This window comes from Scyliorhinus canicula, chromosome 17, assembly GCF_902713615.1.
Source record: "Scyliorhinus canicula chromosome 17, sScyCan1.1, whole genome shotgun sequence".
NCBI lineage: Eukaryota > Metazoa > Chordata > Chondrichthyes > Carcharhiniformes > Scyliorhinidae > Scyliorhinus > Scyliorhinus canicula.
In genome coordinates, this window is record NC_052162.1 from 58,631,617 (window position 1) to 58,648,001 (window position 16,385).

At 43.2% G+C, this 16,385-nt stretch overlaps 2 protein-coding genes across 2 annotated transcripts in view; one reads left to right on the forward strand and one right to left on the reverse strand.

Annotated features, from left to right (window-relative positions):
- Window positions 1-3,720: 3,720 nt before the first annotated feature.
- The window catches only part of si:ch211-153b23.7 (TNFAIP3-interacting protein 3), a 45,196-nt gene continuing 32,531 nt past the window's right edge, over window positions 3,721-16,385 (reverse strand). The window contains exons 5-7 of the mRNA XM_038775347.1: window positions 13,414-13,656; window positions 11,805-11,930; window positions 3,721-5,261 (exon numbers count right to left, since the gene is read on the reverse strand). Coding sequence (XP_038631275.1) covers window positions 5,007-5,261; window positions 11,805-11,930; window positions 13,414-13,656 — 624 coding nt within the window. The 3' untranslated portion in view covers window positions 3,721-5,006. The remainder of the gene's footprint in view (window positions 5,262-11,804; window positions 11,931-13,413; window positions 13,657-16,385) is intronic.
- LOC119951950 (lectin-like) overlaps window positions 8,233-16,385 on the forward strand; it is a 149,047-nt gene continuing 140,894 nt past the window's right edge. The window contains exons 1-2 of the mRNA XM_038775348.1: window positions 8,233-8,504; window positions 9,893-10,103. Coding sequence (XP_038631276.1) covers window positions 10,094-10,103 — 10 coding nt within the window. The 5' untranslated portion in view covers window positions 8,233-8,504; window positions 9,893-10,093. The remainder of the gene's footprint in view (window positions 8,505-9,892; window positions 10,104-16,385) is intronic.

The following is a 16,385-nucleotide window of genomic DNA, read 5'->3' on the forward strand; positions in this document are numbered from 1 at the left end:
ATGGGAAATCCTATTGACTTTTTAAAATACAAATTTCCAATTAAGGCCCCATCCACCTAGCCTATACATCTTTGGGTTGTGGTGTGAGACCCATGCACACGGGAAGAATGTGCAGACTCCACACGGACAGTGCCCCGGGGCCATGATCGAACCCGGGTCCTCGCCGCTGTGAGGCAGCAGTGCGAACCACTGCGCCACCATGCTGCCTGGCCAAGGATTGAATGACCATGCCTTGGAGACCTCACCATGGCGTCGTTTAGTAGTGGACCAGTGCTAACTGCAACTGGGGTGTTCTCCCAGGAGATCGGAAGCTCCCGGGTGGTTGAGCTCTGCATAGAGTGGTACCCTGGCACTCCCCAATGCCACCTCTGCACTGCCAGCCTGGCCAGGGTTCGCAGGTGGCAATACCAGGTTGGCAAGGGCACTGCCAGGCTGACAATGCTAAGGTGTCCGGGTGGCAGGTTACCCATGCCGGGGACTGGTCCCAGGATTCCCTACCCTCATGAGATGGGCTCGATGACCTGCTAATTGACAAGCTCGGGGTGTTGGGAAGGGTCCGGGTGGAGTCGAGAGATCTGGGCAGCATTTAAAAATCTCTTTCAATCTCACCCTGGCAGTGCCACCCAATGCAGGGAATTAATAAGTGCGACCTTGGTGGGGCGCCCCTCGCAGAGCCCCCCCCCAAAACAACAAAGTCCTGTTTGATAGCGTGGTTGTTCTGTGTGTAAATAAATGGACGGAAATTGGGGAAAGAAAATCGGAAAATCTGACAAATATTTAAAAAATTGAATTAAAAGTTTTGTTGTTTGCATTTCCATTTAAACAAACATTTCAAAAATCAGATCTTCAGACAATAGCTTTTTATTGTAACAAAACTGTAAAATCAGAGTAATGGCTTTTTATATTGCAATGATTGTATTCAATAAAGGTACAGAAACATTTTAAGACAATTATTTTACAGAAAGATAATACATATATGGAACAATTATTCAATTTAACTAAGTTGCAGTTCTCCCCCACCTCCACCTCAATTGTGATGGGAAGATTAGGTTAGTGGCAACACACAGAGTATAACACTTCAATGTTTCCTATTAAATAGTGAAATAACCCATCTCTCATTCACCATGTTTGCACTATACTGGGACAGGAGAGTAGGGGAGAGCGAAATCAGAGCTTCAGCCACTCAAAAATAAGTACATTTCTTAAAATATAAAATTTTTGACGTTATCTAAGTAAAATCTTTCAACATATAATTAATTTTGCAGTTTCAGAATCTAATAATGCTCATGAGTTTTAGTTTTTTATTTACCTTTTTGCGAGTAAAGTTGATATCAAGTTATTATATTAAACAGTGACATCATCCTCACAGTGACATCATCCTCAGTGACATCATCCTCACAATGATATCATCCTCACCGTGACATCATCCTCAGTGATATCATCCTCACAGTGATATCAGATAAGAACGCAAGTTGACCTCCCCGTAGAATTGAAATGAGCCAATGAACAAGGACAGATAAGAACGCAAGTTGATCTCCTCGAAGAATTTAAATGAGCCAATGAACAAGGACAGATAAGAACGCAAGTTGATCTCCTCGTAGAATTGAAATGAGCCAAAGGTGATTTGCCTAAAGTATATTATTTTCAAGTTTTAAAAAATATATATCAGATCTACTGGCTTAATGGGTCCCCTATTCTTCGGCCAATGTGGAATGTCTGTTGATCACCATTTACATCACAGGATGTTTATACAGCACATGTTTATTTTGAGATATCTATTGTGTGGATGCACACGCCTCGATAAGGCAAAATATTTACCTGGAGCACCTTACAAATGACATCAGGGTTTACACCCTAAATTACGCACCCTTGTACATTATGCAAAGACCAAGCATATTGTTTTTTTAAACATTTGGCTGAGTAAACACTGGGCATACGTATCTTGTTTGTCTACTTTCCATAGTCACCAGATTATGACAGAGTTCCTTGATTCTTCCTCTTAAGTGGTACTACAACTGGTTCCAGAACAAATTAGCAGTTGGAAGAAACCAAATCTGCATTTACTCTAAATGGTGTCTTATTGGCTATAAGTTACAAACTTTACTCTGCGAACAACCCTATAACGTAAAACATTGTGTCCTGCAGAACTTTGCCCTGCTTGATTGTTAAGAATTATGGAAGATAAATTTCTCAGCGCAATTCTCAACATGATCGGAAAATGTTCTCATGTTCTATTGTAATTATCATTAACCTCTTTAGTCTAAAATGATACACAAAAAGGCTACCGAATAAACCAGGACTTTTACAAATGCAACTTAATTTCTTTACATTTTTAACCTTCCTCCTAATGCAGATAATTTTAAAATCTATGTGTAAATGAATGAATGAATAGTAAAAGCACACTTCAATATTGGCAATATAAGATATACAGCTTATTCACACGACAAAGAAAGCCTGTCACGTCTGTATGGCACATTTCCTGATATCAGGACATCGCAAAGTACTCTGTCACCAGTGAAGTCTGAAGTGTTGTCACGGTTAAAATGTACTAAATGTGGCATCAATTTGGCAGCACAGTGGTTAGCACTTCTGACTCAAGGCACCAGGGACCCAGGTTCAATTCCCGCCTTGGGTCACTGTGTGCAATTTGCATGTTCTCCCCGTGTCAGCATGGGTTTCCTCCGGGTGCTCCGGTTTCCTCCCACAGTCCAAAGATGTTCAGGTTAGGTGGATTGGTCATGATGAATTACCCCTTAGTGTCCAGGGATGTGCAGTTAAGTTATGGGGCGAGGGTGGGGTGGAGTGCTCATTCAAAGGGTCACTGCAGCCTCGATGGACCGAATGGCCTCCTTCTGCACTGTAGGGATTTTATGAATTTGCTTACAGCCAGGTTCTACAAACAGCAAATGATAATTTTTATTTTTTACATAGAATTTACAGCGCAGAAGGAGGCCATTCGGACCATCGAGTCTGCACCGGCTCTTGGAAAGAGCACCCTACCCCCTACCCAAGATCAACACCTCCACCCTATCCCCATAACTCAGTAACCCCACCTAACACTAAGGGCAATTTTGGACACTAAGGGCAATTTATCATGGCCAATCCATCTAACCCGCACATCTTTGGGCTGTGGGAGGAAACCGGAGCACCCGGAGGAAACCCACGCACACACGGGGAGGATGTGCAGACTCCACACAGACAGTGACCCAAGCCGGAAACGAACCTGGGACCCTGGAGCTGTGAAGTGATTGTGCTATCAACACTGCTACCGTGCTGCCCGTATGACCATATAATGTGTCCATTTAAAAAAAAAATCAATATTGAAAGATCAGCATTGAACCTCTGATTTAGCTTCATAGCTGGCATATCTCTTTGTGAAAACATTTCAATTTGGACCTTGCTGGTGACAAGGATGCCTGAAATATAGACCAAGGTTTAGAATATCCAGATTGATGGCACGTCATAAACTATCTTGCATATTACTTTTAAGGCAGATGTCTCACTTATGTGGTGAGGAAATGCCGGGAGACAACTGTGGAGGAATGACCAGAAAACAATACAGCCTCCTTGGATTAGGTAGAAATTGCACTGTACATTAAACATCTTATGGTGAGTTGTATTGGTTATCCTGACATCTTAATATCCGTTATTTACCTAGCAAAGCTCAACCGTTGCTCATCAGTTGTTTAATAACTGAAAAATGATTATGCTGTGCGAGTCTTTTGCAAAGTCTGGTGACAGGAGGTGGAACTCGCTGTGGAAAACTCTGAAAATCAGATGAATGAGCCAGGCAGGTCTGAAGTAGTCCAGGTTGTGGTTTTGATTAACTTGACAGTAGCTGTATCAGTGGGGGCTGAAATCCTGCTCCAGTTAACACTGAAAATGATTACTCTAATGGTTAGGATGCTCCTTCCTGAACAGGCCAAGGGAATCTTGCACTGCACAAGTCAGTTATGCGGCTTTAGCCAATTTAATTTCAGAGCCGCCCCAGGCACAAGTTTTAGCAATCTGGCCAAAGCTGGTGAATTCCACTCCATGCACAATCTGACTGCGAAGGTTGGGCTTGAAACTCAAATTCTACACCTGTGTCCAAAGTTACCATGTGTTGGTTTCCAGAGGTCACTATTTGAAGAGCGTATCATACTTAACATATTCTGTGAAAAAAAGTATGTCAGGAATAATGGACATTGTGGATGAGACTGCATCACGATTGTCTGTTACTCAGTTCAGATGTTGCACTTTATCTGAATCAAGTCATGCGTCTGTTCTCACTGAATTGTGTACGGCCGCAATTCATTGGCAAAGTCTGATTCCAATATTTTCACTCCAAGAGTAAAGAACAAATGAAAATCAGCAGCACTGTGATGTCACCATTTTGATGTGGTGCAAAGAAAGTCACAAATCTTTTTACTGGGCCAAAATGAAAGATGTTAATCTACCTGTAATATTTATGTATACTCAGTATTTATTACCCATTCGAGAAAGAAGAACCTTTTGACCAATAGAGGAAATGTGACTGTATCCTGTACATTCAGGAGTGGTCTCTGTTGACCTCTCATCCAATGAAAAGACAGAACAACAAAATCTAGGTTTACATTACATATGTAAAAAAAACATTTACTACTTTTATCATATATTTTGCTGAAAAATACATGATTTTGAAGCCATGCATTTGGCTTTAAATGTACGGAGGGATATTAGTAGCAAACATATGACTGTGTTCATGTAACATACTTCTGACTGCTATTTTAACTAAAGCATTATATGAACCCATTTATGAAATGAGAGACAATTAAGTTTTATATAAACGTGTTAATGCATTCACGTGCTTAAGTTGCTCACCCATACTTAAGAGGGCATGAAACTCATACAGAGGTGTAAATTATACACTATATGTTATGGTCATAGATTTTCTCCATTTTTGAATAAAGGCATAAGTGTGTGGCAGGTCTTACAAAGTATTGAGAGTGCTCTTGTTAGTGCCTGTCTTCTTCCAAGTGTTTGCTCTAATGATAATCTATTGCGTATGGCTCTGCCTGAATTTCTGCACCTCTGCACCGATGGTGATTTGAACACTCGGTGTGTCGTTCAACGCAGTGCTTGCCACATTGTACTCTCCTGTTCTCTGGAGATTTCTGGGGAGTGTTGTTACATCGGTGAACCAGGACTGGCTCCTTACTTTCCGATTTACTCTTTAGAAGACGCTGTAGAATTTCCTTATCAGATCTTTCCCTTTTAAAGTCGTCCTCGTAAATCTTGAGCTAAGAAAGCAGTGAAGCACAGCATTAGCATTTCGATACAGAGCAAGTTCAGCATTTTATTTCACGTGCCTGATCCACTTTATCCCCTCTTCTTCTGAAGATTTGACTCTTACGGCGGTAGATTGTACAGATGCTGACAGCCTTCCAGCATCCATGAATCTTCACATAAGAAACAAACAGTCACAAGATATTTGATCATGAAATGTGCTCATTGACGTCATGACCCCCATGTGAAGAAGGTAGTTCTCATAAAATAAATATTTTGCAACAATGCTTAAACGTAACCTGATACCTCCCCCCATACAATACTCCATCCACACTGGTGAGTTATTACTGACCATAAAGACACCCTTGCAAATTATTTTACTTGGGTGGGCACTACTATCATTTGGTACCGAACAGAAAACAATCAGGCATTCTTTAAGAAATACTCCCCAAACCATAAAATAACTAAGACTGCTCTGCCAACATCGGTGTACCGAAGAATTATTTCATGACGTTTATATCTATTGTTTGTCCCATCAGAAGAATGTATCATCTACATACTAAAGTAACATAACTGTGCATTTTTGTTTGCATAGAGTCAAACCCTGTACAGATTGAGGTCATTTGGTCCATTAAGTCAATGCTAGCTCTCCACAGAGAAATCCAGTCATTCCCATTCCCCTGCTCGATCCCCATAGTTCTGCAGGCTTATTTCCTTCAAGTTTCTATCCAATTTTCCTTTGAAATCTTTGATTGTTTCCACTTCCAACTTAGTGGGCAACAAGTTCTTTCCTTGTGATGGATTATAGATGACAGTCAGATTAACTTAGAAAAATGCTGAGGGCCAGCAGACACTTATGACAGGAGAATGAGACTAATATCGAAAATGTATATTTCGAAGAAGCTCTTGTCGTTTACTCCCTGCTTATGTAGGGGCTGGACGAGGGCATCTGTCCAGCCTAAGGGGGAAAGCTGGAATAATATTTAAAGCGTTAAAATAAATAGCTAATTAATAGTCCAGTAATTCTGATCGGTTTACGTCACTGTTTAGTAATGAAAAGAAAAGGTTAATCTTCCGCCATCTGGCTAAAAATGAGAGGAGGAATTTGACACTGCGTCAACACAGGTGACCTGAGTCAAGGTCAGAAATTCAATGGAGTTCCTCTTTTGTGCCTGGAAAAAGGAGCAGCAATCGATCACTTGTGAGGTCTGAAAACCGAGAAAGTACAGCCACAAGCCATAACCATTGGTTCATTCAGATATTTTTGATGGCAATATACATTTGCCTAAAGGGAACTTCATATTTCAATAGGCTCCTCGTGATACAATGTTTCACCCTGCTTCCTGTAACTTCTGAAGAAATGGAGGAGATGAAAGAATTTTACTTGGTTACCGCAAGTTAAAGTGACATTTCTTTGTCCTACAGTTTTTATGATTCATAGTGACAAGTGTCTCAGTGAAACTCCCCTTCCAGCTTTCCATCCGCATGATGGACATATGGGAACATGGCAACATCATGGCAAATGTCATTCATATCTGGCTGTGCTGCGGTGCAAGTGAAATTAATCGGGAAGAATGTCTACTGAAAACCATGTTAAGCATCAACTGCACTCCAATGCATTCCTTGTGCGACATCAGTATTTCACAGCCCTGCTGTGACTTGTAAACTGGTGCCTATTAGAAAATATGTGACGACTAAAATGCAGGCACGTGTGCTTTCATCTTGTTTTCTATCCTAAGCCCTGCCTAAATGACAGATCACGCTTGTTCATAAACCCGCCGTATTTTGGTTACCAATTTGCAGTGTGCATCATCAGGGAATCTGGGGATCAGTTTCACTTTGACAGTGATTTTAATGCAGTTTTAGGTTACACAATATAACTGGTTCAGTACACCAATAATTTGGACTAATATAGTGCCTGGACCACAAAAAGCATCCGGAAGCACTCCACAGAGGCATGAGAGAAACAAAATCCATTAACTGACTCGCTCAGCAGTTCCAATGAACAGTAAGCTCCATTTATCCCAGAATTTGGTATGGGAAGCAAATCCTCAAATCTGAATGCACTACTGTATCTGAACTGTTAAATCGTTTTGTTTCAGCTAAGTTTAAAATTGCTCTCAACAGTTGAGAAGTAGTTCATTTTAAAAGTATACCATAATGCTCTGTTTCTTGGAAGCAGCCGCGATCTGCATTTGGAACCCTGCTGTCATGCTAGAACATAGAACATAGAACGATTCAGCGCAGTACAGGCCCTTCGGCCCTCGATGTTGCACCGACATGGAAAAATACTAAAGGCCATCTAACCTACACTATGCCATTATCATCCATATGCTTATCCAATAAACTTTTAAATGCCCTCAATGTTGGCGAGTTCACTACTGTTGCAGGTAGGGCATTCCACGACCTCACCACTCTGTGTAAAAAAACCCACCTCTGACCTCTGTCCTATATCTATTACCCCTCAATTTAAGGCTATGTCCCCTCGTGCTAGCCACCTCCATCCGCGGGAGAAGGCTCTCACTGTCCACCCTATCTAACCCTCTGATCATTTTGTATGCCTCTATTAAGTCACCTCTTAACCTTCTCTCTAACAAAAACAACCTCAAGTCCATCAGACTTTCCTCATAAGATTTTCCCTCCATACCAGGAAATATCCTGGTAAATCTCCTCTGCACCCGTTCCAAAGCTTCCATGTCCTTCCTATAATGAGGCGACCAGAACTGTACGCAATACTCCAAATGCGGCCGTACTAGAGTTTTGTACAACTGCAACTACAACAGCAAAGCTAAGGATCCTCCTGCTCAAACCTGGTTTCCCCTTTGTATTCGTTTTATTTTCTTTTATTTTGGCATTTTAACTTTTGCATCTCGACGATTACTGAAAGCAGCACCCCCCCCCCCCCCCCCCCACTGTCCTATCCAGCAAGATGTGCTATTTAGTCTGGCCTCAGGAAACCCCTGGTGAGATGTATCACTTGGTTTGGCCTTAGTAAACATATTTGATGGACTTCGCTGACTGCCAATAAGCTGTTTTAAATTCCAGGGTCTTACCGAACACTTAATGCTGATTGGGGCTGTCAATCCAGCAGGTTCTGCACAAGCAGGCAGACCCGATACTGAAGTTAGTTTAGTTTTGGACAGAGCTGCAGAAGACTTTTGAGCTTTCTCTCTCCCTGAAAGGGGAGTATACATCTCTCTCTCTCTACAGTCAGATTGACCTGCAAGGAAGTTCAGTCCAGCATCAGCTGCAGGCAGGTTAGTGGTTCAAAGAATCCTTTTTCAAATCTCGAGTGGGGAACTCTGTTCACTTCGTGGAAAAGATGTTAAGTCATTCTTGGGGAGCTAGAGACAAATGAGAATTACACAGGCCTTGAGCTGTTCTTTTGGTTGAAGGCTCAGGTTAATAAAAGTGAAGTGGACCCCAAAGGAAGTCTTACAGCCTGAGAGTTCTGATTGAATGCACATGCTGTAAGATCCAAACCAACTGGTGGTTTCAACACTCCATGTTCTGGGAGGATAGCCAGCTACAATAACTTTGATGTCAACAGCAAGGACACTAATCTCTTTTTTCCATTTTAATCCCTATCATTTTAGCCCTTTTCAGTGTGTATGTCTGCCTTGTGTGTGTTTAGGTAGAGGGTGGGATGGTAAAAGGAGGGGATTAATAGATTAGCTGACTGATATTCTTTGATAATCATCAGGTTCAAATCCCTGGTTGGGTCACTGTCTGTGCGGAATCTGCACAATCTCCCGGTGTCTGCGTGGGTTTCCTTCGGGTGCTCTGATTTCCTCCCACAAGTCATAGATTTACATAGAATTTACAGTGCAGGAGGAGGCCATTCAGCCCATCGAGTCTGCACTGGCTCTTGGAAAGAGCACCCTACCCAAGGTCAACACCTCCACCCTATCCCCATAACCCAGTAACCCCACCCAACACTAAGGGCAATTTTGGACACTAAGGGCAATTTATCATGGCCAATCCACCTAACCTGCACATCTTTGGACTGTGGGAGGAAACCGGAGCACCCGGAGGAAACCCACGCACACACGGGGAGGATGTGCAGACTCCACACAGACAGTGACCCAAGCCGGAATTGAACCTGGGACCCTGGAGCTGTGAAGCGATTGTGCTATCCACAATGCTACCGTGCTGCCCTAAAAGACTTCCTGTTGGATGCATTGGACATTCTGAGTTCTTCCTCACAGGCAACTAGGGGATATTCACAGTACCTTCATTGCAGTGTTAATGTAAGCCTACTTGTGACACTGATAAAAGGTTATTATCTCTATTGTTGTTACAAATAAACAGTTTTTTTGTGTTACACTTACAAATCGGGTGCCGTAAGTCATTGAAGCAGTCAAGGTTCAAAGATCTCAGAAACTATATATGAATTATTGGTTAATTCACTTGTGTTGGGGCTGAATTTGCTGTTTACCATTATGCTCAGGTTCAGCACTGCTGGTACAGGAGAACACATTTCAAATGACAGGCTGTGGGTATAGGAAGACTTCTTTAACAACCATGGCTAAGATAAGGAAAGCTTTCTTTTACAATACGTTTTCCGGCGACTAGGGGCTTTTCACAGTAACTTCATTGAAGCCTACTTGTGACAATAAGCAATTATTATTATTATGTTTTCTAGTGTTGTAACACACAATAGAGGAAGCTTGAGAAGCTGCTGAGAATTAAAACTTCAGAAGACAACTTTTCGAGAAAGGAAGTAACGCCACCGTGAACCAAGAGAAAACCTGCCAAGGATACCAGGAAGAAGCACATTAAAGCTTCAGGGCACGTCTCCAGTAAACTAGGGCTGCTGGGTGGAAATTCCCATCAGCTCTCCTGAATGAGGTCAGGTACTGAGGTGGTTGTGATTCTGTGTTCTCAGTATCGTAACAACCTGCAGATATTACACAGAGTTGTGCTCTAACTCTTTCTAGAGGCCTTTGTATGTGGAAGGTTTAATTAAACCAAAGGAAGAACCAAATTGTTAATCTGCTTATGCTTTACGACGCCCCAAAAAAATGAAAAGCAAGCTAATCCTCACAGGAGTTAAGCAACAAAACACGAAAGCAAACATTTCTGCTCTGATTTGATTATTCCAATGAGATTTTCATTGTGGATATTTCATTGCATGTTAATTGTTCAATACATTAATTAATAAATTAAGCAAAATAAAACCCTTACTAACATTTTAATTGCTGTAATCACATCTCCAACTATATCTTACAGTTAGCATCCTCTATTATTTTGACTGATTATGAATTTATCTCCCCACTATGATCATAAAAGATCAAGTCACCTCCAGCGCATGAATCGTTGAACTATTCCCCAAAATTACCTTGACCGTCTTAAACAAGTTAAACAACTTACATTTATATAGCGCCTTTAACATTTGCAAACATCCCAAGGTGTTTGATGGCGACATTATCAAATGAAATTTCACACCAATCCACAAAGGGAGATACAAAGACAGATGAACAAATGAGGTTCTATGAAGCATCTTAAAGGAGGAGAGAGCGGCAGAGATGTTGAGGAGGTTTAGGACTAAGGCAGCTAAAAACACAGCTATCAACGGCAAAGTGATTAAAATTAAGGAAGCGTGTGCAGCACGGTGGCTCAGAGATTAGCATTGCAGCCTCACGGCGCCGATCTCCCTGGTTCGATCCCGGCTCTGGGTCACTGTCCATCTGGAGTTTGCACATTCTCCCCGTGTTTGCGCGAGTTTTGCCCCGACAACCCGAAGTTGTGCAGGTGGATTGGCCACACTATATTGCCCCTTAATTGGAAAAAATGAATTGGGCACTCTTAAATTTAAAAAAAAAAATTAAGGAAGCGCGATAGGTGCAGGTAAGAGTATGAGCCGTGGACAAAGGCAGAATTCTTGGTGGTGAATTTTCAGTGGTGATAGCAGAAGAGTAAGAACTTAGGAGGACAACTTCATACAGGAGGAGGCAACAAGAAACCACCACATAATCTTCACCTAGTCTTATTGCACATTTGAAATAGAACATGGGAATCTCCTACAAGCAGTGGAAGAGGAGACTGGTCCACTTACACCGCGAGATTTGAAGAAATGAGTGAAGGATCCGCCCTTAAGCAGATCATTTCGACAAAAAGCCAGAATTTGATGAGCACAGGGAATCTTACAGGATTGTAGGGCTGGAGGAGGTTGCAGAGAAGGGGAAGATTTTGAAAGCAAAGATGGGAATTTTGAAACGGAGGCACTGTTGGACTGAGATCCAATTTAGGTCAGGTTTGACAGTCGAACAGGGATTGGTGAAATTTAGGATACGGACAGCAGAGTTTTTGAACAATCTTAAGTTTATAGAGGGCAGAAGGTGGAAGGCTAGCCAGGACAGCATTTAAATAGAAGTCTTGAGGTTAGAACAACATGAATGAGGGTTTCAGAAGCAGATGCGATGAGGCAGAAGCAAATTCAGGCAATGTTGCAGAGGTGGAAATAGGCAGTCTTGGTGATGGTACAGATGTGTGGTTAGAAACTCAATTCAAGGTCAATCACGATACAAAGGTTGGAATAATAAAGCGTAACTAACCTGTTGCTGAAGAAGGTTCATCTGCAAATGCATTTCATCTGTTTTCTTCTTCAGCTTTTCATTTTCAGCTTGAGTGCGCTGTCGATCTTTGCGTTCAGTCTTATAATCAGACTCATAAAGTTTTGTCTATATTTAAGAAAATTATCAATCAAACTTTGGACAGATTCAAGATTAAACCCGATTCATTCTTGCCATAGTTAAGGTTTCATTATGGTGGCCTGAAGCACATGCATATTTCCTACCATATTGGGAAAAGACAGAAAATTGTTATCCAGGACCTCCGGCCAGATCGGAGAGAGGCATTATGTCTTTTCATTGGCAGATAAAGGACGTAATGCTTGTTTGAACCCCCATTACAAGACTGGTTTACCCCGAGGAAGCTGGCTCGTGCCAGTACTAGCAGTACTAGATTCAATCAGCAAAAACAGATCTTGGGACTGCAAAGTATCAAGAAGGTATGCTTTGAAATAACCACAGCTGAATGAATGTGGAAGGTCGCATCATCAGAACGGATATGATGGAGGTGGAGAAACTGGGAGAATGGAATGGGGTCCTTACAGGAAGTGGAGAGTGAAGAAATACAGTCCAGATAGCTGTGGGAGCTTAAAGTAAATATTCATTAATAGCCTGTCCCTATACCAGCACATCTGGTAGATCTTCAGTTTTCGATAACCAAGATTGCCCCCATGTTGGTTGAAAGGGCCCTTGATCCCATCTCGGTTCCATTTCCTGAACTCGCCCCTTCCCCTCCTCCCAGAATCATAATAGGATTCCCCTTGTTCTTACCTTCCATTCCACTAACCTTCATAATCAATAGATTATTCACCGTCATTTCCAGCACCTCCAGCATGATGGCCACCACCAATATTGACCTCCCCACCCATCTTAGTATTCTGAAGGGACTGTCATTCCCCCCCACCCTCCGATTTCACTTGCCTAAAACCTATTGCATCAGAATTGGGGAAAGTTGGAAATGTAAATTCATCGACATTCAATCTTTCCAGCTGCGTGGAGGTGGTTTTGGTAGTGAACGCAGGGGCAGAGCCCATGCTGTGGAAGCCGCCTCCTGGCAGCAGTCTAGCAAGCCAGTGAGACCATCTTTATTTACGTGTTCCCCTCTCCTCACAGCACGGAGCCACTTCTGTGGAGAGTGTCCCTCAGCAAAGTGGCAGCTGATACCACAAATAATTTTTAAATTGTCCTTCATCTTCAGAGGGTGACTCCATCTTCACGTTATTGCGCCCTGCAGCAGTGCCCAGCTCTCCCAATGGGGCTGCTGACATGACAACTCTGCAGCTCCTCCCACTGGCCAGGCCCAATACATGTCCTGCCTGCTGATCGTAATTGCATAGTGCTCCTGGAAGTGCCCTCTCAATTACTTGCTTCCAGTAAGAACACAACAGACATCCAGGCATCTACCAGCTGGGTTGGGACCAACTTTTAGTCCCATCCTCTCAGAATATTCCACCTGCTAGCTCAGGTGCGCTCTCTACAGATGTTGGACAGCTTTTGGTTTTAATTTCCCTTCAGATCAGCAGGAAGTATCGTCCTATCACAGACTGATATGAAGGAAGAAAACAAGATCCCGAGGAGAAAGGTGACACCTTACCTGACACACGAGAGCGTGCATTTGGTCCCGCAGCTCCTTACACTCCATTTGTGAGATTCCATTGTTGGTTACATATCTGGCTCCTTCTAGTTTCTGCCAGCACAGGGTGTGCTCCCTTGGCTTCTCTGAGCTCTGCATATGTTTTGGTGAGGAGGGTATTGTGTCTTTATAACCTGACTGTAATTGGTGATAGATGCCATTTGTTTTTTCATTGTGTCGAATTTGTCTCCACGGCTCATCTTTCTAAACAAGGATAAAGCAAAAGTCTTCAGATAATACAGACCCTACCACATCCAGATTTTAGCTAATTCGGGCCCATTGTTAATATTGCCTGAGAACTGAATGGAAAAGTAAAAGATAGAGTATTACCTGAGGAAGATTTAAATTTAACTAACTTAGTTACGAGTTTACATTGTTAGATATGCATGCATGCAGACTCACATAACAGAGACTAGGTACAGTGTTTCATCCATCTTACACAGTGTGGAATGATGTTGGAACGTACAATCAGGTTCACAGGCCAGTAACACCTACATTTTCACTGGTGTAGGAATATATTTACTTATACAAGAATGACTTGTTTGTTATCATAGCTTGTTGTCAAAAGGGGCATGGAATAAAGAACCAGGGATAGTTGGGGGGGGGGCTGGCTTTCCTATGGGGTCATGCACTTTGCACTTTCTCCCCGTGTGTACGTGGGTTTCCACCGGATGGTCCGGTTTCCTCTCAGTCCAGAGATGTGCAGATTAGGTGGATTGGCCATGCTAAATTGCCCCTGAAGTGTCCAAAAGGTTAGGTCGGGTTACTGGGTTACGGGGATAGGGTGGAGGCATGGGCTTAAGTATGGTGCTCTTTCCAAGGGCCAGTGCAGACTCAATGGGCTACATAGCCTCCTTCTGCACTGTAAATTCTATGATCCTATCCATGGGGAGACCTGATTTTCAATCTATTTGAGTGGCAAAGCGATTATTCAGATGTGTGTGTGTATATATATGTGTGTGCTTTCCATGTAATTCCTCTCTCTGATGAAAGGTGAGTTACAGGGTCATCTGTCATAAGGGTTGGGAGCTGTTCATTGCTGAATTAAAATGATCCTTGTGGCCATGTCAGACTGCTGATCGGCAGGAAGCTGGATGGACTGGGCCGACTTCCTCCAATGCCGGGGTATAAGACTCCAGTGGAGCACCCCTTTATCTATCTCTTCCTCCTCCCTAAAGGCCAGCTTTTGTTACCTATCCCCAATTGCCTATTCCTTAATTGTCTTCTCTGAGGAAGAGTAGCATTCCCGGGCCTAGTTTTCATCCAGATAATAGATCATAGAATTTACAGTGCAGAAGGAGGCCATTCGCCCCATCGAGTCTGCACCGGCTCCTGGAAAGAGCACCCTACCCAAGGTTAACACCTCCACCCTATCCCCATAACCCAGTAACCCCACCCAACACTAAGGGCAATTTTGGACACTAAGGGCAATTTATCATGGCCAATCCACCTAACTTGCACATATTTGGACTGTGGGAGGAAACCAGAGCACCCGGAGGAAACCCACGCACACACGGGAAGGATGTGCAGACTCCGCACAGACAGTGACCCAAGCCGGAATCGAACCTGGGACCCTGGAGCTGTGAAGCGATTGTGCTATCCACAATGCTACCGTGCTGCCCAGGCCTCTTTGTGCAGTCATATTGTTAGCACAGAGCAAACAACCACAATATGAGACACCTGTGTTGGCTTGTACTGGAGAGCACCACCCAATGGGTCAAGACAATGAAAATGCATTTTCAAGATCTCAATGGTTTACTCAATGCAGCTTCATGTCAGGAGATGGCTTTGGTTGGAGCTTCTCTCCTCTTTGTGTCTGTGTACCAGATTTCTGTCAGGAACAAGTTCTTCAGAGGATCCCAGCAGCAATCCACAGAGTTTGACTGTTGGCCTGAAGAGGGGTTAAGATAAAAGAATCATGGCAGCTGCCCAGGAAGCAAGCACAGCCCTGCAAGACGAGGCCCACATGGTCACAGACCAGCAACCTGTTCAATGCACGGAAGCCTTTTCTGTGGCTAGCTGGTCTGTTGGTGCCTTGATAATTCTGTTGGTACAATCAATGACCCTCCTGCACCTCAGGGAATTCATCAAAGCCGGTCAATCCCAAGTCATCTGTGCCTGTAGTGGCCCTTTGTTTAAATAAATAGGCTTTGTTCCAGGCCCTCTGGAAGAGACATGCAAGACCGGTCTGATGGTGTGAACAGCTGCCGAATGAAGAATGACACCCAGGTTCACAGCTGGCTCTTTGAATGACCCAGATGTAGAAAAATTCCGAACCACTGTGGCCTTGATGGCTGCTGGTAGGAGAGTGCTAAGAAGCCTCAAGGCTTCATGGAATTGTGGACTAGAGCAGAAATGTCCAAGACCATCTGCCTGTGTGGGTGCAGTCTCCTACAGCACAGGCACACTCTCAATGTAGCCAATTCTTAGGCAGACAACCCAATGTGATGAATCGCACCTTCTTCCCTTTTTCAGCCGCTCAATATGCACCTCTAGCCATCTCCTGACCAGAAGGATGCATCGACTTTAGCTTCTCCTCGCTGCTCTGTCCAATGTCAGAATAGCATGCTCCCATCTCAGCTCCGTCACCTGCCACATATTGTTTCACCAGGACTTCCTGTACTATTCTCTGATGCCCAAGTGATGCTGGCAGATTCATGTTACACTCAAGAATCCAACCACTCACTGATCATCAATACAAACCCCTCAGCACCAATGATAGTAACTCTGTGCCACTGGATGAACAGTTGACTTCGAATCTCCCATTTGTCACCACACTTGAACAATGTATTAATCAGCAGCCATAACTCCTTCACCCTGTTCATGACAGCTGCCACACGGGCACTCCATCTTTCCATGTCTCCAAACTAAAAATGCTCCAAAGGCTGTTAATGAGCTCAAGTTTTTCCGAAGTTGAAGCTCTCCGCTTGTCC